The sequence below is a fragment of the Eptatretus burgeri genome, chromosome 23, assembly GCF_056783735.1.
Source record: "Eptatretus burgeri isolate ZD-2024b chromosome 23, Ebu_testis_v1, whole genome shotgun sequence".
Taxonomy (NCBI): domain Eukaryota; kingdom Metazoa; phylum Chordata; class Myxini; order Myxiniformes; family Myxinidae; genus Eptatretus; species Eptatretus burgeri.
In genome coordinates, this window is record NC_140983.1 from 71,698 (window position 1) to 95,551 (window position 23,854).

The 23,854-nt window shown below is 47.6% G+C and overlaps 1 protein-coding gene and 1 pseudogene across 1 annotated transcript; both read right to left on the reverse strand.

The window, feature by feature from the left end:
- Positions 1–3,330: 3,330 nt before the first annotated feature.
- On the reverse strand, positions 3,331–4,182 carry LOC147007879 (uncharacterized; annotated as a pseudogene).
- A 10,707-nt stretch (positions 4,183–14,889) lies between these two features.
- On the reverse strand, positions 14,890–17,316 carry LOC147007880 (uncharacterized; the record flags this gene model as incomplete). Its single annotated transcript, XM_085866173.1, has 2 exons — positions 14,890–15,771; positions 16,186–17,316. A coding segment is annotated over one exon (831 nt), but the record flags the coding sequence as incomplete, so codon positions are not given.
- Between the last annotated feature and the right edge of the window lie 6,538 nt (positions 17,317–23,854).

The following is a 23,854-nucleotide window of genomic DNA, read 5'->3' on the forward strand; positions in this document are numbered from 1 at the left end:
CGTTGCGATGGTATAATAGTTCGGTTATTAAATCATTTTCCCCTTTTATTTCATCCCCACTCTTTTTCTTCCCTCCATTTCATTTCTGAGGTTAATCTGCCTGCTTGCCCCTTGTCTCATCTACCACAGCTTGCAGCACAACCCAGGGTACCCTCTGCCTGCTTGCCCCTTGTCTCGTCTACCACAGCGTGCAGCACAACCCAGGGTACCCTCTGCCTGCTTGCCCCTCGTCTCGTCAACCATAGCCGTGCATCAACGTCTACCCAAAACCAGATATGTGCGGCGAGTCATGTACGCTTTGGCACCCATGTGGGCGGGCTGTGCCGGCGTCTGCCCGAAGCCCAGCCCAGGCTGGCGGGCCACGTGGGGGGTCGGGGCCAGTCGGAACGCCCGACTCGGGCGATGACATTGGATTCGGCATGGCCCCTCCCACGAGCTCCGGGCTCGATAAACACGGAGAATCCTCCGTGTAAGTGTGGAATTGAGAAGCGTTGTGTTCGGTGTGGGTGTTCTTCACGTGGAGTGTTCCTGCTTGTTGACTCCGCCCACATCTCGCCTCCTGCCTGGTCCCGCCTACTGCTCCACCCTCGCATTCTGGACTCCGCCCTTCTCCCCTCAAGCTCCTCCTTCAGAACACGATCTCCACACATGCGGCTGTGGCCACAACAACGCGACAATTGTCGGGTACCACACCATGGAGCATCCCTCCCCTTAAACGCCCAGGTACCGAAAGCTATTACCTCAACTCCCCTCCCTCCCTGGCTGCGAAAGTCCTTCACATTTAGGTTTATTTTTCTGTGTGTGTCTGAGTGTGCTGGCGCCTGTCTGTCAAGTAAGCCTGTCGAAGATCCTTATTGTTGTTACTGTTAATAATCTCGCGTCAAGTCTGCACTGTATTTGCTTCAGTAAGTTGCTTGTTTTATTGTCACACCCCACACCCCTCTCTTCTTTCCCTGCGTTACATACCCAATAAACCTATGTTGTGCCGCATGCTTTTCTCGCTTGCTGTAAATAAATAATCATCATTTGAAATGTTCCCAGCTCGCCTTTGTCTTTCTCTCATTGGTCCAGCATGGTTCGAATCTCAGTTTAGCCAGGTCTTTATTCCCAACGATCCGTTCCTACTTTAGCTGGAACGTCCTTGGCAGTGCCGCTCGGCTGCATCCGATCCGGAAAGGTGATCTGATCCGGTAGAGTGGTCCGGTTCGGACAAGGTGTACCAAGGGCGTGGTTCCCCGGTGGTTAAACCGCGTGCTTAATTAGGTAACCCGATTCTAGACGGGAGGACCCCAGGTCACGCATTTGAGTTATTGGCGTCCACCGTGGGTTAAGCGACCCGCCACGTCACGGAATTATCCGTGAGAGACGGCCAACAATTCCGGGGAGTCTGGTGGGAATCAACGTCGCTTCCTCCATCTCGTGGTCTTCTCATCCGACCCTGCAACAATATAAAAACCTTCTTCTCCAGAATGGCTGGACAGATCAAGAGAAAACTTCACATAAATAGGAGTGATGGGGATTACGTTTTAAATTCTAGTCGTGATGGGGAATACATGTTTTAAATTCTAGTAGTGATGGGGAATACATGTTTTAAATTCTAGTAGTGATGGGGAATACATGTTTTAAATTCTAGTAGTGATGGGGAATACATGTTTTAAATTCTCGTAGTGATGGGGAATACATGTTTTAAATTCTAGTAGTGATGGGGAATACATGTTTTAAATTCTAGTAGTGATGGGGAATACATGTTTTAAATTCTAGTAGTGATGGGGAATACATGTTTTAAATTCTAGTCGTGATGAGGAATACATGTTTTAAATTCTAGTAGTGATGGGGAATACATGTTTTAAATTCTCTGAGTGATGGGGAATACATGGTTTAAATTCTCGTAGTGATGGGAAATACACGTTTTAAATTCTAGTAGTGATGGGGAATGCATGTTTTAAATTCTAGTAGTGATGGGGAATACATGTTTTAAATTTCAACTTGATTGGATGTATGGTCTGGCAGCCAGAATTATTAATTATTTTGATAAGGGTTTTTTATTTTATGTTTAATCAGCCTCACTTGGCTGTTCCTGGACGGGTTTGAGGGTGGAGGAGTAACAGCTGAAATGCGAATCATATCCAGGTTCCTTCTGATGACTTCATCTTTTATTTTTGCTTGTGTGAGTTCCTTCTGATTACTCCAGTGCAGGACTGTATCTGTTTGTTCTTTCATTTGAATTGAATTTATTTTAATCCCATTCTAAATTCAATATAATAAAAAAAAACACTTCATGGGTCAGGGTCAGGTGTCCAATGAAAGTGGGGTTGCATCAAAGCGGGACTTCTTGGAACCCGGTCATCACTGCCAGCAGTTATAAAGTGGTAGTTCTAATGATGTCTTATTCATTATGTTACACTCCAGTACACAAACGTCACACAAAATACACGACATAAAATTACACTAACACCCCAAAAAACAAGTCCTGCCGAGGGTCTGCAATCTCTGATTGTTCTTTTTTTGTTTGTCAATGTGTTTTTTACATAAATAAACACAGCCCCCTGTATTCAAGAGGTTCCTTGAGTTTTTCCCTCGATGTGAGAGCATTTTCTCCTTCGCAACTACAGTATGTTGCTGCAACTCATCTCCAAGGATGCACCTGTGTATGAATGGTGTAACTTGGTAAAATAAATAATGGGAAAGTTATCAAAGATGAAGGCGATTTGTTCTGAAACGATCTGAAACGATTGGGAAAAACAAACAATTTAATGGTTCACAGTGGTACACCTGATCATAAGGATGTGCAAAGAATAAACCCTGAAAAGTGATGTGAAGAACTTCCAACAAGAGGAAGAACAAACACAGATATGGGATTAAAGATATCCCAGAGTTTGAGAAACAAAATAGGATTCCAGTTCAAGTTTACAATCTATACGTATAAAAGGCAATGTGTGTGTGTGTGTGTGTGTATGTTTATGTATGTGTAAAAAAGATGAATAACGTGATTGTGTGTTGGAATGATTGTGTGTGTTTGAGTGTATTTGTGTGATTGTTTGAGTATTCATGTGGTTGTGTGTGTGTGTGTGTGTGTGTGTGTGTGTGTGTGTGTGTGTGTGTGTGTGTGTGTGTGTGTGTGTGTGTGTGTGTGTGCGCGTTTGTGAGTGTGTGTGTGTATCCACCTCCATTTTGATAAAAGGGTCATGTTTGTTCGATCAAGTTGTGAAGTTTTCTTGTTCTCAGAGTTTTGTTCCGATGGATATTTTCAGGATCGTCACTGAACCCCAGGCAGTCTCCAACTGTAGTTAGTTTGTAGTAATATTCATTCCCAGGGATATTTTTGAAGATCTAACAGAGGTTCTTCTTCATCACTCCAGTTGCCGCAGCTATCACTGACACAATGTCGACACTCTTAAACTTCGAGGTTATTTCGACTTCATTTTCCAGATCCGGGTATTTGGTCATTTCCCTGATCACACGGTGTTCACACCTCTGTTGTATCTTCGTGTGTATTTTTTGATGACGAGATAAAGTTAATAAAGAAACAAATGCCTTGTCACAAACAGAACACTTGTGGGGTTTATCCCCGGAATGTATTTGTTCATGTTTATATAAATTTGATGATTGATTAAACGCCTTGTTACAAACAGAACACATGTAGGGTTTACACCCCATATATATTCGTTCATGGTTATGTAAATCTGATGAATCACCAAATGCCTTGTTACACACAGAACACTTGAAGGGTTTATCCCCGGAATGTATTTGTTCATGTTTATATAAATTTGATGATTGATTAAACGCCTTGTTACAAACAGAACACATGTAGGGTTTACACCCCATATATATTCGTTCATGGTTATGTAAAGCTGATGAATCACCAAATGCCTTGTTACACACAGAACACTTGAAGGGTTTATCCCCGGAATGTACTCGTTTATGTTTATGTTAAGTTGATGAATCACCAAATGCCTTGTTACACACAGAACACTTGTCGGGCTTTGCCCCGATATGTATATTTTGATGACGATGGAAATTTGATGAAATAGTAAAAGCCTTGTTACATACGGGACATTTGAAGCGTTTCTCCCCAGTATGCAATATTGTATGTTGATGTAAATTTGATGAAGTGGTAAACGTCTCGTTACACACGGAACACTTGAAGAGTTTGTCGTTTCCTCGGATGTGCTTGATCACCTTTTAACAACTTTTGTGGTTGATGAAAGAGACGCTGCTCGATTTGTAATTGTCCTGACAAGAAGGCGTTTTCTGATTGAAATGACCTTCTTCATCAAACTGGGCAGAGTTGGTAAAAGAAACGATTTTCATTTCTTTATCTGCAAAGACAATGAAACAAAACTAACTGGAAAGCATCTGAAAATACATCATCAGAACACCCTTCCCACCCCACACCCGTAGACCCCCTTAGACCCTGCCTTTTTATATCGTGTACAAACTTTAGTAAATCCTGGGAGATGAAGGTTTTGTTCAAGTTTCATTGAAATTGTGTGTGTAGTTTCGGAACAGAAAGCAAATGGGAGATTCCGTCGATATCGATTTTTTTCGATACCGATATTCCAGTGGGGTCAGACTGGTATATTGTTGTGGGCCGGGGTTCGGTGGCGATAAACGACCACTGTGGGGAGCAGTAGGGTCGTCTCCACCGAACGCCCCGGAATTTAGGTCGTGACTCTCGGATAAGTCCGAAATGTCATGGGTTCCTTCGCGGACCGTGGTCGCCAATATTTCGACGGCGTGGGGTTGGGTTAATTGCCTAATTTCAATATACCCAAGTACCCACGTCGTCTAACTACCGGGGAAAACCACACCCTCAACGGACTCTGTCGAACCGGGTAGCTCGAGCGACCTCGGTCCGGTGTAACCGAGCGGAATTACCAAAGTCCGTCAGACCCAATGACAACTTACGGCACCGACGGCCTCACTATTTCTCAAGCCCGCACCGTGCTGGGTCAATGGTAGAAACGACAGGCAATGAACTGGAACATTTAACAAGAGGGTTTATTTATAAGGGACGGAGACACAGGGCAGACTTAATCACGAATTATATGCAATGTACAATGAAAAGAAAACACTTATACAATTCTACTTAACAGACTGGCGCCACACAAACACACACACCCACGAAAGAAATGGACCCCGTGGGTCTTTATTCGGCCCCTCAGCCCAGTAGGGAAAGGCGAGCTGGGGACCAGGGCTTGTTGGTGTGGTTCGGCCCGCGACTGCATGTGTGGGACCCATGGTCCGTAGGGGCTTGGATGGCGAGCAGCCAAGAATATAGACTCGGCGAGGAGGATACGGTGCCCAACATGGACGAAACAGGAGCAATGGCGACGAGCCCAGACACGAACGATTCTCACTCAACCGACCGCGCGACCACCAAGACCAAGATCATTCGAACCACGACCAAGACCGCTTGAACCACGACCAAGACCAAGCCAATCGCCACGATGACTCCTGCACTCCACTCCTGACGACCACTCTACTCTTCCTCTTCTCTGGCCACTTGCCTCCTCATTGGACAAGGGGTTGTCGGGCGATCAGTGGCCTCCCCTCATTGGTCAGGCCGAACACTCCATCCGGCTAAGGCGGAGTCGGCCCTGAGGTGATGAGCTTCCTCATTGGACAAGGGGTTGTCGGGCAATCAGTGGCCTCCCCTCATTGGTCGGGCCGAACACTCCATCCGGCTAAGGCGGAGTCGGCCCTGAGGTGATGAGCTTCCTCATTGGACAAGGGGTTGTCGGGCGATCAGTGGCCTCCCCTCATTGGTCGGGTCGAACAGTCCATCTGGCTGAGGCGGAGTCGGCCCTGAGGTGATGAGCTTCCTCATTGGACAAGGGGTTGTCGGGCGATCAGTGGCCTCCCCTCATTGGTCGGGCCGAACACTCCATCCGGCTAAGGCGGAGTCGGTCCTGAGGTGATGAGCTTCCTCGTTGGACAAGGGGTTGTCGGGCGATCAGTGGCCTCCCCTCATTGGTCGGGCCGAACACTCCATCTGGCTGAGGCGGAGTCGGCCCTGAGGTGATGAGCTTCCTGATTGGACAGGGGGGAACCCCCTCCTTTCCTGGATGGAGTCAGAGCTCTGAGGTGAGGAAACCTCCGCTCACGTCCGTGGTCGAGCACACGTGGGCAATGGCGTCGATGGTGCGAAGTAGTGAAGGGTTGATTTGAAGATGTAAAAAACCTGACTATAAAAGAAACCCGCAGCGCACACATGAAATTCCCGTTAGACAAAGGGGACGGGACCCTAACTACAAACACATACTTATCGAAATAACTGAACTGCGGGGGCTGCTGACTGTCTGTGTGCAAAAGGCTTCCAAATCCAAAACAATATAACGGTATATCAATATTATTGAAATAAAAATAAATTAAGCAACCAATTTCTTTTACGCAAGTTCCAAAAATACGCAATGGTCCAATCCCCATTATGTATTCATATGTGACGTACACATCATTGACACAAGGTAACTTTTCAAAGTATTCCGACACGGAGCTTTCTTTTTTTCCCATGATGAGAACGGTTATTTTACTTCCAACTTCAACTTGTGTTAAAAATAATTTTGTTTGAAGGTGACATCAGTATTGGAAACCGACATGGTGTTGTAGTGCCGGGTTCGGGGGCGAGGAACGACCGCCAGGTGGAGCAGTTGGGCCGTCTCCCACCGAACACCCGGAATTGAAGGTCGTCGCTCCGGAAAACCCCGAAGCCGACGGGTCGCTTAATCGACCGTGGTCACCAATATTTCGACGGCGTGGGGTGGGGTTTATTTGTTTGTTCCAATTTACCGAAGTACCCACCCCGTCTAACTACCGGGGAAGCCACATCCTTGGCCGGCTTTGTCCGAATCGAGTCGCTGTTACCGACTCGGATCCGGCGTAACCGAGCGGGAATTACCAAAGCCACGCCGGCCGAAATATCAATTTGTGGCACAATCAGCCTCACTATAACTCAAACCCGAACCATGCAAGGCCAATGAGAGAAAGCACAGAAAACGAGCTGGTACATTTAACAAGAGGGTTTATTTTACAAATAATAATAATAAGGGAGGGAGACACAGAACAGGGTTAAACCGACTAAAATGCAATGTGCAATAAGCAAGGCACTTATGCAGTTCTACTCATAAGACTGGCCACAGACAGACACACACACCCATAAAGAAATGGCGCCAACCGGCCTTTAATCGGACCCTCCAGCCGCGAAGGATTGGCAAGCTGGGGGTTCGAGTTTGGTTGGGTACCTGGCCGCCTCATGCAGTTTTACCGACCCGCACTTGTGGAGCTCGGAGTCCGTGGAAGGGAACGGGGATCCCCAGCTCGAGCGCTCCAACACAACCCACCACGGTGGGACTCGAACCCACAAACCAGAATCCAACGAGCGCAGCCAGAATCCAACGAACGACCCGGCCAGCCATGAACGATGACCGACAACCAGGTGAGCCCAGCAGACCAGAAGCAAGGAACGACCTCCAAGGAACCAAGGAACCCCCCACTCAGATACAGCTCGCGATCCTTATTATCCCTCCCCCGTGTGGGGTGGAGGGATCCGCTCTCGGGTAACTCGCCTCCAGATTGGACGAGGCGTTTTCGGGTGTCGTGGTGGCCAGCCGCAATTGCAGGAGGGGCGTATCGGCGTCTCGGTGCTCCTCCCCCGAGAGAGGCCCTGTTGTCTTCCCCAGTGTCGACAGGGGAGACATTCTTCTTTGATGGGGCGGAGTCAGAGCTCCGAGGCGAGGGGGCTCCGCCCACGTCCGTAGTCAGAAACACGTGCGTTATGGCACCGCCATGGTGTGAAGTGGAAGTTGGGAGGGTGAAGTGCTTGTTTGTCCACAGAGTGGGAGGGGAGTGAAGTGAGGGTTTTGTTGGCATTGGTAGATTTAAAGATGTAAAAAACTGACTATAAAAGAAACGCACAGCGCACACATGAAATTAACGCATTAGACAAAGGGGAGGGATTCTAACTATCCACATATACTTAACGAGGTAACTGAACTATGGGACTGCTGACTGTCTGTGTGCAAAAGGCTTCCAAATTCGTAACACTATCCCCCCTCCCCCTTTTTATCGACTCGTCCCGAGTCATCAATCCTCGTGTGCCATGCAGGTCTAGGTTTGTTTTTTCCCTCCTACATTTTACCGACGGATCCCTGAGTGCGACATTTGAATGCATGTCCAAAAAATAAATAACCTAGTGTGCTACATAACTAAACTAACAGACTCACTCAGAAAACTTAAATAATATTGCCGGCGCTAACACAAACAAACAGGTTGGTTTTAAAGATTATATACATTTCCTACTGTTTCCACTAACCATGGCCCAGGACCTGTGATCTGTGGGGAAAAGGCACAGCAAAGTCAATCATTTTGCAGGTGAAATGCAGTCCCCGTGGTGTGGCTGCCTGCAGGGCAGTCCTTGCAAAACTTGAGGAGATGGTCCTGGTGCACATGGTGGAGATGGTTGACACGGGAGAAATGCAAACAAGCGTTAGGCAGGCATGGAGTCATGGCAAAGGTAGGCAAACAAGGCATGGCAATGCGAATGTGGACCAGCAGATGCAGCACAAACAGGCCAGCATATGAACCTGGCCGGCCTCTGGTCTGGTCCGTGAGGTTCTGGAGGGAGTGCGGTGGTCCCGGCCGCTCCGAAAACGGGCTCGGACCTACCTTACTCTCTCACCCCCAACCTATCGCCTTTGCCTGTCTTTGTCCATACCCACTCTCTTAGTTTGCAACAAGAAAACAACAACGAAATTTAGACTTTTTTTATTTATATTTATTTTATTTTATTTTTATTATTTTTTTTTATAATCACGTGTCCCGAACCTCCTTTATCGTCTTTGTCCGGCAAACCTGTCATACACTGTCTATCCCCAACCCCTAAGATCCCTCTTGAGGGGACATGAGGAGGAGACAAGCGAGTCTGTCTCGAGGCCCAATGCAGCCTCAGAATAACCTCCAAAGATCTCATCAATTTCCCATGGTGGGTCCAGCGGCCTACGGGCAGCGAAGGGATGGATGGTGCGAAGGGGTCCAAGTTTCCTACCAATCCTAGCATTTATTGAACGTTAATCTATCCTGGGGGCTTTTCAACACGCTTGTCTCTTTAAACAATTGGTTCCAGAAACCATGATTCCCGTCGCCTGTGTTGGTGTTCGTTATTAATTTGGGTCTGGCCCGCAAAGTTTCTCTCGTGCCCTTGCACAATTGCGTGGCTGGGCAGCGTGGCTCAAATGGCAGGGATTCCCATCTGCCGAACTCAAACTGGAGCACCCCCGGGCAGCTGAGGCTGTATCCGAGCCTCCCTACTCCGTATGAACGCGGGGAGTGCCCTTCCTGGCTACTCCCCCGTATATGCCCATGTGGCATTTCTGGTGCTCCGGGTCCCATTCCGAGGATCGCCCGTGCCCATTTCACTATCCCGGTCGCTTGGACCCATGGCCTACTCTGGCCAACTTCTCCGTGCCCAGGGTTCCCTCTACTCAGTACTCACCTTTCCACAGCCACGCTCCCAGCCGGTCAATGGACTCCTGCACCCTTCAAAGAGGTATCGTGCCTTCTTCCAACACCAACAATAAAGCGACCTCCTTTTGGTAAATTTCACGAACCCACGAACTGTAATTACACTGACCCCTGGTTCCCTTGGGTGGGATTCACTCCTCCCCCCAATCATTCATTCGCACCATGCATTCCACATTCACTCCATTCGCACCATGCATTCCACATTCACTCCATTCGCACTTGAGCCTGCTGTCCCACATTCACTCATCATGTTTCTTTCATTTTACTCTTTCCACACCAACACTGACACTCGACTAGCTACATCCCCCCTAACTAGCTCGTGCTCCCCGTCATCCCTTATTCAATGCACGTTCCTTTTAACTCTACTGCTAAGCCACATCCCCACTCCACATTCCATGTCCGTCGGTGTCTCCCAAAATCCATTTCTAAATCTAACCTAACATTCCCTCCAACTCGTTTCACCAGGCCCCATGGAGGACGGCTCATGCCCCCACGAGGCCAGTCTAACTAATGCTAAACCCTTCCCACTAAACTAGTGCTCCTTTGCCCAAGCGAGGATGTTTGCCACCTCCTGCCCGGGGAATCGTGTACTCGGGGCAAGGCTCTACGAACCTTGCGTCTTCGCCAGGGCGGCGGTTTTCGACACGCACGTCCCCTCCGTTTGGGCGAAAACATAACAGTACCGGGCGACGAGCGTTTTAAGGCCGACTCCCGATCACGCAAACGTGCGCGCCTGGGCCGTTCGCAAAACACGGGACGGACCTCGCACTCAGCGTCCCGCGGAGCCGGCGCTGTCTCCAAAACAACTCCCTCCGTTACACGACCCATGTCTCCCGTCCGAATCGGTCCGAGTACCATTTCCACACATGCCGTGTCATTCGCAGTCTGCACACATTTTAACACACACTCTGGGACATTCGTACTGGGTGCTTGGGTTTGGCCAAAAGATCCCGGGGTTTCTCCACCCCCCAAAGTTCGGCATGTGCTCATTCGCACCATGCACCCGCTCGACCTCGCACGGCCTTACCGGACTCACCTCGTCACGGCCTGCTGCGAGGGAGCCTCCCGTCCCCCCTCGTCGCCCCTAGAACATCCTTCGAGAGCCATGCAAAATTATCGAACACATATATCGGACTCACCTAATGCGATGGCTGGAACTGTTTCTCTTTGGCGGGGCGTTTGGTGTCAGGTGGTCGTGATGATGATGATGCTACTCGCAGGTTTGGATCAGTCAGTCTTGAGCAGAACCGAGTCTTTGCAAGAGTCAGTTTTGAAAAGAACTGCTCACAGCTGTAGGTCGTCCCAAACAGTGATGCATACTTCAGTGCATGTCTCCTCAGAATGGGGAAATCCTCAGCACGTACGTACAGTTTGTGGAACTCGAGAAAAGGGAGGTTGTTGTACCTCGCTTTGAGCTCGTCATTGCTTTCCATGCTCAATGATTTCGTGTTGTTGGTTGTCAGGCACATCAGCTGGTTCCACATTAAACGGCGTGGCAAATATGTTCAGTTCCCTTTGTTTACTTTTCATGTCCTGGAACCTCTCTCCAAATGCCTGGAGGAGTTTTGCACACTCAGCAGCACATTCAAAACATTAAAATAAAAATATAAAAATAAAAATAAGCAATTCGTAATTTTTATGCAAGTTCCAAAAATACGCAATGGTCCAATACGTATTCACATATGAAATACACATCATTGACACATGGTAATTTTTCAAAGTATTCCGACACGGGGCTGATCCCCCCCATGATGAGAACGGTTCTTTTACTTCCAATTACAACTTGTATTAACTTGGCAACAAAACAACTTGGCAACAAATATCGGGCGAGTCACAAACTCCGGACTGGATATTTGGATTGGGAGCGACTTTTATCTGGAATCTCTTTTCCCATGCGCACATTAAAATAACTAGTACGTACACGTGCGTGCGTGGCCGTACGTGCGTGGCCATACGTGCAAAAAAATAAAAACTTTCAAACCACGTGCCAGAAACAACAACCACACAGGCCGTTCCTTCGCTCTCGTGTGCCCGTACGTGCGTGGCCGTACGTGCAAAAAATTTAAAAAATAACCTTTCAAACAACCACACAGTCCATTCCTTCGCTCTCGTAAACGACGACTGGATTGGGGCATTGTGTTTATCTATAAATGCGCAAAAGAAATCGAGAAATTATTAGAATACTGGAAGTCATCACTATCCGGGAGTGGTGCGTGCCTGTACGGAATGTTCACATGCATTCCACTAATTATCGCTTGCATTGAAGTAACAAATGCTGTGATACTTACACACACAGAGTTAATTAAAATCAAAATTAAAATCAAGTTTACCTCCCTGTCTTTGCTGGCCATGACATTCGCTGCCATTGACCATTGCCACTCCTACGCCACGGTAACTAAGGCGCTCTTTCCCCATCGGCCACGCCTACGCAGCAACGTGTCCTGTCATTGGTTTGGTAAATAAATGGCCATAACTTGGGAAGCACTTGTCCGATTAATATCAAACCTTGAAAAGGCACATCCTCAGGTCCCCAGCAATATACCTGGCAAGTTTCAATTAGATCGGACCAGTGGTTGTCGAGAAACAGCGGTCACAGACACACAGACAGACACACACACACATTGCTGGAATTATAGATAGATTAATGAATTCTACTGAACGGGAAAACTCGACTGGGCTGAGTTTTAACACCACAATGGGAAAAGTGGGTAAAAGTACCCGTTCCCCAGAAATCCCATGACCCCATTCACCCCTCCCACGTTTCTTTATTTTTTTTTTTCAAAGTTGTTGTTGTGAAGGTAATGTTAAGGTAATATTTATTTTTTCATAGCAAAAAGACTGTTTAATTTGATATATTTAAGAAACGAATGTTAGAAGAATTCTACATTCGCTTCAAGGCTTTGCCTATTCCATATTATGGATTGCCTCGTGGGTCGGATCAAACGGTCTTGGGATTCAACTGAACGGGAAAACTCGTCTGGGCTGAGTTATAACACCACAACGGGAAAAGTGGGTAAAAGTACCCGTTCCACAGAACCCCCATGACCCCTCCCCCAGATCCCCAATCACCCCACACACCCCTCCCCCAGACCCTCAATCACCCCACACACCCCTCCCCCAGACCCCCAATCACCCCACACACCCCTCCCCAGACCCCCAATCACCCCACACACCCCTCCCCAGACCCACCAATCACCCCACACCCCTCCCCCAGACCCACCATCACCCCACACACCCTCCCCAGACCCACCATCACCCCACACACCCTCCCCCAGACCCCCAATCACCCCACACACCCCTCCCCCAGACCCCCAATCACCCCACACACCCCTCCCCAGACCCCCAATCACCCCACACACCACTCCCCCAGACCCACCATCACCCCACACCCCTCCCCAGACTCCCAATCACCCCACACACCCTCCCCCAGACCCACAATCACCCCACACACCCTCCCCCAGACCCCTAATCACCCCACACACCCTCAATCACCCCAGACACACCCTCCCCCAGACCCCCAATCACCCCACACACCCCTCCCCCAGACCCCCAATCACCCCACACCCCTCCCCCAGACCCCCAATCACCCCACACCCTCCCCAGACCCACCATCACCCCACACACCCCTCCCCCAGACCCACCATCACCCCACACACCCCTCCCCCAGACCCCCAATCACCCCACACACCCCTCCCCCAGACCCCCAACCACCCCTCCCCAGACCCCAATCATCACCTCACACACCACTCCCCAGACCCACCATCACCCCACACACCCCTCCCCCAGACCCCCAATCACCCCATACCCCCTCCCCAGACCCACCATCACCCCACACACCCTCCCCAGACCCCCAATCACCCCACACACCCCTCCCCAGACCCCCAATCACCCCACACACCCCTCCCCCAGACCCCCAATCACCCCACACACCACTCCCCCAAACCCACCGTCACCCCACACACACCTCCCCAGACCCCCAATCACCCCACACCCCTCCCCAGACCCCCAATCACCCCACACACCTCCCCGAGACCCACCATCACCCCACTCACCCCTCCCCCCGACCCCCAATCACCCCCCCCCCCGACCCACCATCACCCCACACACCCCTCCCCCTCATCACAACTCCCACCCCACGAACCTCCATTAAAACTTTTTCATTCCAATTAAAGAAAGTCCTTCCTGCCCAATCATCTTCAGCTTGATGAATTCTCTGGTTCAGGGTTACTCACCTGTTGAAAGGACGTTTGGACCTTTATCCACTTAAAAACAACTTCCACCATAAAAACAAGGACAAATGTGTCCAAGAGCCACGTCCTTAAGGTTTTGTCTTCACCAGAAGAAGAACAGGAAGAGGAAGAAGAAGAAAAATAAAACTTCCGATATTTCATCACGTGCCTTGATTGAGCCAATAGCGACACCTGTCATGGACGATTGTCGTTGATGACGAGAAACTAGTGTATTTACGAAATTACAATATATTAAATGGAATAATCTTTAAATACTAACGTGAACTTTTCAAAACTTTAAAGCAAATGTCCGAATATATTTAAAAGTTCATGATAGACGCTCTCAAAAGGCACCCTCAATGTGAGGATGTGTGCAGGTGTTTAGTATTTAAGGAGATCCGGATCCTGTATATAAAAAAGCCGAGTCTTAAAGGTTTTCTCTTCAGAAGAAGAAGAAGAACAACAACAACAACAACAACAACAAGAGGAAGAAGAAGAAGAACAACAACAACAACAACAAGAGGAAGAAGAACAACAACAACAACGCTGAGTTCCTTAAGTTTAGAGCCACGTCTCGCTTTGCCTTTGCGAGACCCGGCCAAACACAACAACACAAACAGATCCAAACACGTTGAGATATCCATCCAAGCTCATCGAGCGCCAGATCGACTGTGAAAATGTTGAACAACTGGTAACTGCAAATATAAACGGTCGATGACCAGGAAACAAAAAACGAACCAGCTCTCTTTCAGCCAACAAAGAAAACTTCTCTGTCGGGTCACGTGGGGAGAGGATTCATGACGTTTGAAACACATTGATGAGAAAATGTTTTTACTTGTTGCTGTTGTTGGGTTTTTGGTGGTGGAATAGTGGTCGATATTTGGAATGTGCACCCATTGATCAGAGAGCTGCCGGACCGCACACACATCTGTCCCTTGACAACAACCACATCTGTCCCTTGACAACAACCACATCTGTCCCTTGACAACAACCATATCTGTCCCTTGACAACAACCATATCTGTCCCTTTACAACACCCACATCTGTCCCTTGACAACAACCACATCTGTCCCTTGACAACAACCACATCTGTCCCTTGACAACAACCACATCTGTCCCTTGACAACAACCACATCTGTCCCTTGACAACACCCACATCTGTCCCTTGACAACAACCACATCTGTCCCTTGACAACACCCACAATGACACCCAGCCGATATTATGTGGCCGCCATCTTGGTTTTCTGGTGTTACGAACACATAAGGCCTGGAGGCCTCTGCTGATTACACACTGCCTGGGTTTGTGTTTTTACGTCCCAGGTTGTGACCACATCGCGGTCATTTCTCACTTGGTTTCTTAAATTTGTTCGACCTCACTCGCCCAACTGGACCTCCCCATGCAGATCTCCATTTCCAGACATCACCGGCTGCCAGGGACAAATTACCTCGGGGTGGAGGGGGGGGGGAGGCGCAGTCACCGCTTCCCCAGAGCTTGATCCTTTCCTGCAGTCCCACATATCTTCCCCACCCACACAGTCCAACATCTCATCTCCTCCCCTGTTCTCAATCAATTCTCAAACCATGCAATGCAAAAACAGTGATCATGTTCCTCTGCTGCCATGTCGTGCTTACATGTTATAACTGGCATTCATTCTTGAAACAATTCAATTCAATACACATCACAGACATCAATTCCACGGACAATTTTGGCTTCCAAACAAATCCCTTTACCGGCCATTGAGTCTCTTTCGCTCGCTCTAATTCAATTAAGCATGTCCCAATTTCTATCCAAACAACCCTTGGGACAGTGAGCATCCAGGAACCTTCCCCTCAGTGGAGGAGCACCGGAGTTGCCACCAGCTGCTCTGTCCTCCCTATATTTCCGCAGGGTGTTCAAGGTCTGCCAAAAACCCTCTTCTGGTGAAACTGCCAAAATCAAGATCTTGCTCAAGATCAAAGATCCACTGCTCAAAATCAAGATCCACTGCTCACCTTCACTCTTTCGTTCCTCTTTTTCCCCACTCTGGAACAAACACACACACTCTGTTCAATCCCACTCCTCCCTCCAGATCTTCAAAACAGCCGTTCACCACAATCTTTGATGTTCCCCCATCCAAAACCTTCATCTTTTGTACCCCCGCTAATCCACCCCAAAGCCAACTCTTTCAAATTCCCTGCTTTCCTTCCTGAAAGTCTGTTCCCCACGTGTTCACAGAATCACCATTTCTCATGTCTGACATACCAGGGCTTCATTGGGGTCGGTAATCGCACTAATATCAATGATACGGAACACATGAGTGTGATTGTGTGTGTGTGTGTGTGTGTGTGTGTGTGTGTGTGTGTGTGTGTGTGTGTGTGTGTGTGTGTGTGTGTGTGTGTGTGTGTGTGTGTGTGTGTGTGTGTGTGTGTGTGTGTGTGTGTGTATGTGTGTATCCACCTCCATTTTGATAAAAGGGTCATGTTTGTTCGAGCAAGTTGTGAAGTTTTCTTGTTCTCAGTTTTGTTCCGATGGTAATTTTCAGGATCATCACTGAACCCCGGACAGTCTCTAACTGTAGTTATTTTGTAGTGATATTCATTCCCAGAGATATTTTTGAGGATCTCATTGAGGTTCTTCTTCATCACTCCGGTTGCTGGAGCTATCACTGACACAATGTCGACACTCTTCAACCTCCAGGTTATTTTGACTTCATTTTCCAGATCCCGGTATTTGGTCATTTCCCTGATAACACGGGATTCACACTGAAGTCGCTGGGTCCTCGCACCTCTGTTGTATCTTCGTGTGTATTTTTTGATGACGACATAAAGATGATGAAGAAAGAAGCGCCTTGTTACAAACAGAACACTTGTAGGGTTTATCCCCGGAATGTATTCGTTCATGTTGATGTAAATTTGATGATTGATTAAACGCCTTGTTACACACAGAACACTTGTAGGGTTTATCCCCGGAATGTATTCGTTCATGTTTATGTAAATTTGATGATTGATTAAACACCTTGTTACACACAGAACACTTGTGGGGTTTATCCCCGGAATGTATTCGTTCATGTTGATGCAAAGATGATGACTGATTAAATGCCTTGTTACAAACAGAACACTTGTGGGGTTTATCCCCGGAATGTACTCGTTCATGGTAATGTAAAGTGGATGAATCAGCAAATGTCTTGTAACAAACAGAACACTTGTGGGGTTTATCCCCCGTATGTCTTCGTTCATGTTTATGTAAATTTGATGATTGATTAAACACCTTGTTACACACAGAACACTTGTAGGGTTTATCCCCCGTATGTATTCGTTCATGGTTATGTAAAGTGGATGAATCACCAAATGCCTTGTTACACACAGAACACTTGTGGGGTTTATCCCCCATATGTCTTCGTTCATGTTGATGTAAATTTGATGATTGATTAAACACCTTGTTACACACAGAACACTTGTGGGGTTTATCCCCGGAATGTATTCGTTCATGTTGATGTAAAGATGATGAAGAAAGAAACGCCTTGTTACACACAGAACACTTGTGGTGTTTTGCCCCTAAATGTGTTTTTTGATGATAATTTAAACCTGAAGAAGAAAAAAAGGTCTTCAAGCACGCAGAACACTTGTGGGGTTTATCCCCGGAATGTCTGCGTTCATGTTGATGTAAAGTTGACGATTGAGTGAATGCCTTGTGACACAGAGAACACTTGTGGGATTTAACCCCCGTATGTACTCGTTCATGTCGACGTAAAGTTGATGAATCACCAAATGCCTTGTTACACACAGAACACTTGTGGGGTTTATCCCCGGAATGTATACTTTGGTGACAATGTAAATTTGATGAAGTAGTAAACGCCTCGTTACAAATGGAACACTTGCAGAGTTTCTCGTTTCCTTGGATCTGTTTGCTCACCTGCAAACAACTTTTGTGGTTGTTGAAAGAGAGGCTGCTCGATTTGTCATTGTCCTGACAAGAAGGATTTTCTTCTGTGTCGAACGTGGCAGAGTTGGTAAAATAAATGATTTTCATTTCTTTGTGTGAAAAGACAATGAAACACAAAATTTACTGGACAGTATCCAAAAATGCATCATCACAACCCCCCTTCCTCCCCCCCGTAGACCCCCATAATCAGTGCGGATTTTGTGATCGATAAACTTTGGTTCATCACAAGTGAGGAATGTTGTGGTCAAGTTTCATTGAAATTGTGTGTGTGGTTTCGGAGAAGAAAGTAAATAGGCTCTGTCGATATCGATTTTTTCGATATCAATGTTCCATTAGGGTCAGAGTGGTATTGATATTCCGGTATACCGGTATATTGATATACCGTAATATCAATATTATTGAAATAAAAAAACTCTGCAATTCATTATTTTTATGCAAGTTCCAAAAATACGCAATGGTCCAATGGTCCAATCTGTATTCACAGATGAAATACACATCATTGACACATGGTAATTTTTCAAAGTATTTCGACACGGGGCTTTCCCCCCCCCCCCATGATGAGAACGGTTCTTTTACTTCCAATTACAACTTGTATTAAAAATGATTTTGTTTGAAGGCGAAATCAGAAGGGTGAAATCCAAAAGTCCCGTAAAGCGAAGGGACGGAAAATGGTACAATAATCTTCGAGTCCAAAATTGATTGAGGGTATTAATTCCAGGAAAGAGTATAATTTGAAACGATGAGTTGGGCTGCATAATACACTTAATTTCAACTTAGTCACTTGATAAATAAAAAAAATTCTGGAAAAAAAAATCACGGCGAAGGGACGGAATCAATAGAATTGAGAAATCTTAACTTTTATTTTCTTGTCGAAAATCAATCAATTGTGAACACTGTACATACATTATAAATTAAATGAAATCTGTTTTACTGCATTTGTAATCATATGGGAGATGTCTGAATAGCATTTTTTTATATGTACTTTAAGTGAAAGTTCAGTCCCAACCAACTTCTCGGGATAGTGCAATGTGAAGGGACTGAAAGCGAAGGGACGGAAAACAAATGTTCATGTTGTTGATGTGATATGGTGAAAAATTATTTTGTTCCATATGGTCGAAATTAATTCTGAACAGTTATTTCTGATATGATCTGTCATTACAAATCAAAAATTTACTGGAGGGATGCTTTCAAAAAAATTTTGAGCTTTCTAAAAAGAGGCTTTTTTCATGTCAAAAAACGTCATTTTTTTAGAAAATCATCAAAAAATCTTTTTTTTTTCAAAAAATGTGCATGAAATCAATTATTTTGGAATTTAATAAGTTGACTCTTACCAAGATCAGTATGAAGACCAACTTTTACCCAAATTTGATATTTCAGAGCCAAAAATGCATTTTTTTTTTAAATGTTAATGACTTTTGGATTTCACCCAGAATTGGAAATCGACATGGGGCGAAATCGATCGCCATCGCCGTATCACTATGACTATCACAGAACGCTGTGCTGGTATCGCTTCCATACCTCCATACCATAATAAGCCTTCCCCTATCCCACAGGAATATCAGGGTAGGCTTCACAAGAGAGGTAATCAGAGATTGCAGTCCCTCGCCAGGACTTATTTTGCATGTTTTGTGTGCTGGTGTTACATAATTAACACAATTACATCGGTACTCCCGGGGCCTCCGTCTGGCCATCTCCCAGGCAGATGCCAGGCCCATCCCCATCTCCTAGAGATGATGGTCAACCTGTTGCAACCATGAGGCACGTGGTCGGCCCACTGGCCTCCTCCACTCATGAGACTCCCTCGCTGAGAGAATCTGGTGAGCAGGATCAGCGTCAGGAAAACGAGCCACATGTCCATACAGCCGCAACTGACGCTCACGGACTATGCAGGTAACAAATCTCATCCGAGTCTCTCTCAGCAACCGCTCGTTGGACACAAAATCCGACCAGCGATAGCCAAGGATTCTCCGAAGAGACCTGGTACCAAAGGAATTAAGTCTCCGTCTCAGATCCTTGGTCAGAGTCCAAGTCTCGCACCCATAGAGCAAGACTGGAAGTACCAAGGACCTGAAGACTCAGACTTTCGTCCTCCCGCACAGGTACCGTCAGCGCCACACCCCATGATCCAGTGAATCCATGACTCCCCAGGCCCGACCCAGACGTCTATTGACCTCTGACTCGCAGCCAGCAGAGACATGAATATCACTGCCAAGGTAAGTGAATCTCTCCACGACCACAACATCTTCACCACAAACAGACACAGACAGGACAGCAGCATCCAAGATGTCACCGAAAGCCTGGATCTTAGTTTTGACCCAAGACACCCGTAATCCCAACGGCTCCGACTCCTCATTCAGCACCTCGAGGGCCCCCAAGAGGATGTCGAAAGTCTCCGCAAAGATGACTGCATCATCTGCAAAATCAAGGTCCGAGATCTTGACATTCCCAAACGATGCACCGCAACTTGATCTCTCCGACATCCTCCCTAGAATCCAGTCCATACAAGTGCTGAAAAGTGTGGGGGCAAGTACACATCCCTGACGAACTCCAGTAACAACTGGAAATAAGTCAGAGATGGTACCACCACACTTCACAGCACTCTCAGTACCAGAGTAGAGTTCAGACATCAGATCGATCAGTTTTGGTGGCACCCCAGGAAGACCAAGAATCCTCCAGAGGACATCCCGATTCACTGAATCGAACGCTTTACAGAGATCAACATAGGCTGCAAGCAGCCCCTGCCGAAACTCTCGTCTGCGTTCAGTGAGGACACGAAGAGCAAGGATACGGTCAATCGTTGACCTCTTTGGTGTAAAGCCTGACTGCTCTGGACGCTGGTGCTCAAGCAGATGGTGGCGAACCCTATCAAGAATTATCCGAGCAAAGACCTTGCCCGGCACTGAGAGCAGCGTCACCCCTCGGTAGTTGTTGCAGTCTTGGCGATCACCCTTCCCTTTCCAGAGAGGGACAACAAGGCCCCTCTTCCAGTCATCGAATTCCCCTGTAAGCGGGACGAGAATCACCTGTCCACAGGTGATGCTCTACCCCCTCACAGATTCCTCGCACATAGGCCTCCTTGTCCACCCTCAGTGCACATACAGTTTTACGCCTCAGCTCCCTGAACAGCTCAGCTCTGCCATTCAGCCTGGCCCTGCGACTCTGGTCAATGGTATCCAGTGTCCCTTGAGAGACAAAATTCTTCTTTGCCCTGCGGTGAGCTCCAAGGCATCCACCGGCAACATCAAGGACGGTGGTCTTGAAGGCGCTCCACAACTCTTCAGGACCCCCAAAGCACCCAGACCCCCCAAGTGTCCACTCAGCCTGTTCGCAAACTCCTCAGCTACTCTCTCATCCCTGAGCTTGGCAACATCCAGCCTAGGCTGGGATGGTACCATTCTCCAGGATTTAAGGTGCAGCTTTACAGTTGCGACAACAAGCCTGTGGTAAGTATTGAGGAACTGAGCACTCCGGTAGACCCTGCAGTTCTGGATCATCCTCCAACGACCGTCAATGAGGACATGGTCAATCTCCTTTGCCACACCGCCAGCGTTGGAATACCAAGTCCAGCGATGAGCTTGTGGGCGCTGAAACCATGAACCAGCCACCCTAAGTCCATGACTTCTTGCAAAGTCAAGGAACTTAGTGCTATTCTGGTTCATAGTTCCTGACCCATAGGGACCAACACACAACTCATAACCATCCCTATCAGTTCCAGTCGATGCATTGAAATCCCCCAAGACTAGAAGTGTATCTCGTCTGGGGCACTGATCAACCACAGACTCGAGTGTGGCGTAGAATGCATCCTTCACGGTGAAATCACTCGCCTCAGTCAGAGCATAAACAGAGACCAGGGAAATGACACCTAAGGAGTGACGAATCCTTAATCTCATAATACGCTCGTTGACCGGTGTTACCTCAATTATCATTGGGGTCAGCTTATTGGACACAGCTACAGCAACTCCTTGGGTATGGTAACCAACAGAGCGACCAGACCAATAGTAGGTGTAACCACCCACCATTATCTCGCTGCAATCAGGTCTCCGAACCTCAGAGAGAGCTGCAATCCCGATGCCCAAACGCTTGAGCTCAGATGATAACAGAGACAGGTGATCATCCTCTCTTAGGGATAGGACATTCCAGGCACCCACCCGAAGGGACCGCCTCAGGTTAACCCAAGGAGACCGCCGTCTGGTGGACGACACCTCAGCACCACTCCGACACACTCTCCCGCAATCTGACCCAGGGATGTTACCCCGTGGTTTCCCTCCTATCATCATAGATTGGGGTCCCGAAGGCTTTGCCCAAATCCCGTCATCCGGTGAGCTGCCCTGCGAAGGGAAGCTGCGCAGGAGGTACTCCCACGGAGTGGGTTTTCAGATTTTTTTGCGTTTTGCGGAATGAAGGGTTTTACGGTGGCCGGAGTGCAAATCCTGCCACCAACCTCCTAATAAGAAGTAACCCAACTGCAGGAGGACGTCCGCAGACACAGTTGGGCACTAGATATGGATGGCCGTTGGCTCACAAGGAGCTCCTCCGCCCTTTGACAGGTTTTGTTTTTAATCCTGCTGGGTGTCCATATCCAAACACCCTCCTCACCAGAAAACCTGGTGGGGGAGACGGTTTAGTCGCCGACAACCCGACCATGGAACAGGTTCGTACAGGTTTACATGGTACCTGTAGCAGGTCACAGAACGAACCTGACCTGACTGTTGGAGATAAAACCTGTATATATGAGGGAGTGACTCGAACATTCGGGCAGAGCACTCTCCGGGTTACCTCAATTGTTAATTGGTGTTCCTGATGTTTCCTGCTTTCTGTGCGGCCGCATGTATTGATAGATGACGTCATACCGATGACGTAAACATGACACGGTGATGACGTCATGCCACCGGTGATGTCCCGTCCCCAACTCACCAACCCCCACCCCCCTTCCAGCCCTCCCGGATCCCTCTCTACTCACCGGGCTGACTTTGCTGATGCTGACAGTGGAGGAATTGTGCTGCGGTCAGTAACGTGTCCATGATGTACATCGCGGGTTATTCAAATGGAGGATCCCGGATCTCAGGGGTTCCCCGTGTCCCCCTCCACTCCATCACAGCTCCCTCCAAGGACCGATTTCCTTTGATCTGCGATGGACTCGCTTCCTGAGCCTCGACCTCCCTAAAAGAACTGCGTGCTCGCTCATCCCTCTCGTCCTCGAGTGCGGAACGGGGCCTAAACCCCGTTATTCGGTCTCATGGAAACGAACCTCCCAACATTCCGTTCTCTCGTCCCCATTCACCCACTTTAAGGACTCGTCACGACCACACAGAGGAAGGTGAAGCACAAAAGTTTACCGGATTATCCGCAAAATGGCGGAAGAGGTGAGTGTGACGAGGATCACGTGGTCCCAAAACAGCGGGTGAGTAACAAAATCCGGACTGGATGTTTGGATTCGGAGCGACTTTTATCTCTTCGCAGGCGCACATTAAAACAATTAATGAATTAAACTGAACCGGAAAACTCGTCTGGGCTGAGTTTTTACACCACAACGGGAAAAGTGGGTAAAAGTACCCGTTCCACAGAACCACCATCACCCCTACCACAGAACCACGACCACCCCTCCCTCTCATCACAACCCCCACCCCCACTAACGTCCATTAAAACTTTTTCATTCCAATTAAAGAAAGTCCTCCCTGTCCAATCACCTTCAGCTTGATCAATTCTCCAACTCTCTCCTTTATCTCTCACTCTGGTTCAGGGTTACTCTCCTGTTGAAAGGACGTTTGGAACTTTATCCACTTCAAAACAACTTCCACCTTAAAAAAAAAAACAACACAATAAGATCCAAACACGTTGAGATATCCATCCAAGTTCATCGAGCACCAGATCGACTGTAAAAAGGTTGAACTGGTAACTTCAAATATAAACGGTCGATGACCAGGAGACAAACCAGAGAGTTGGTGTCAAAGCCACCCAATGCTCGCCTGTCAAAACATTTATCGTTTTTAAAAGACTTGTCTAATAAATTTTTTTTTAAAGCATTGCAGTGAAGTCTGATCCAAATAATTATAAAGCAATATATGTATTTGTACGTGGTAATCAGTAAAAAATAGTGTGGTAGATAAAAACATCAGAAAGGAAATAACTTGCACCAAAAACTTTGACATTTTCACGCTCACGCCGGGGGTATCGCCGCTGTAGC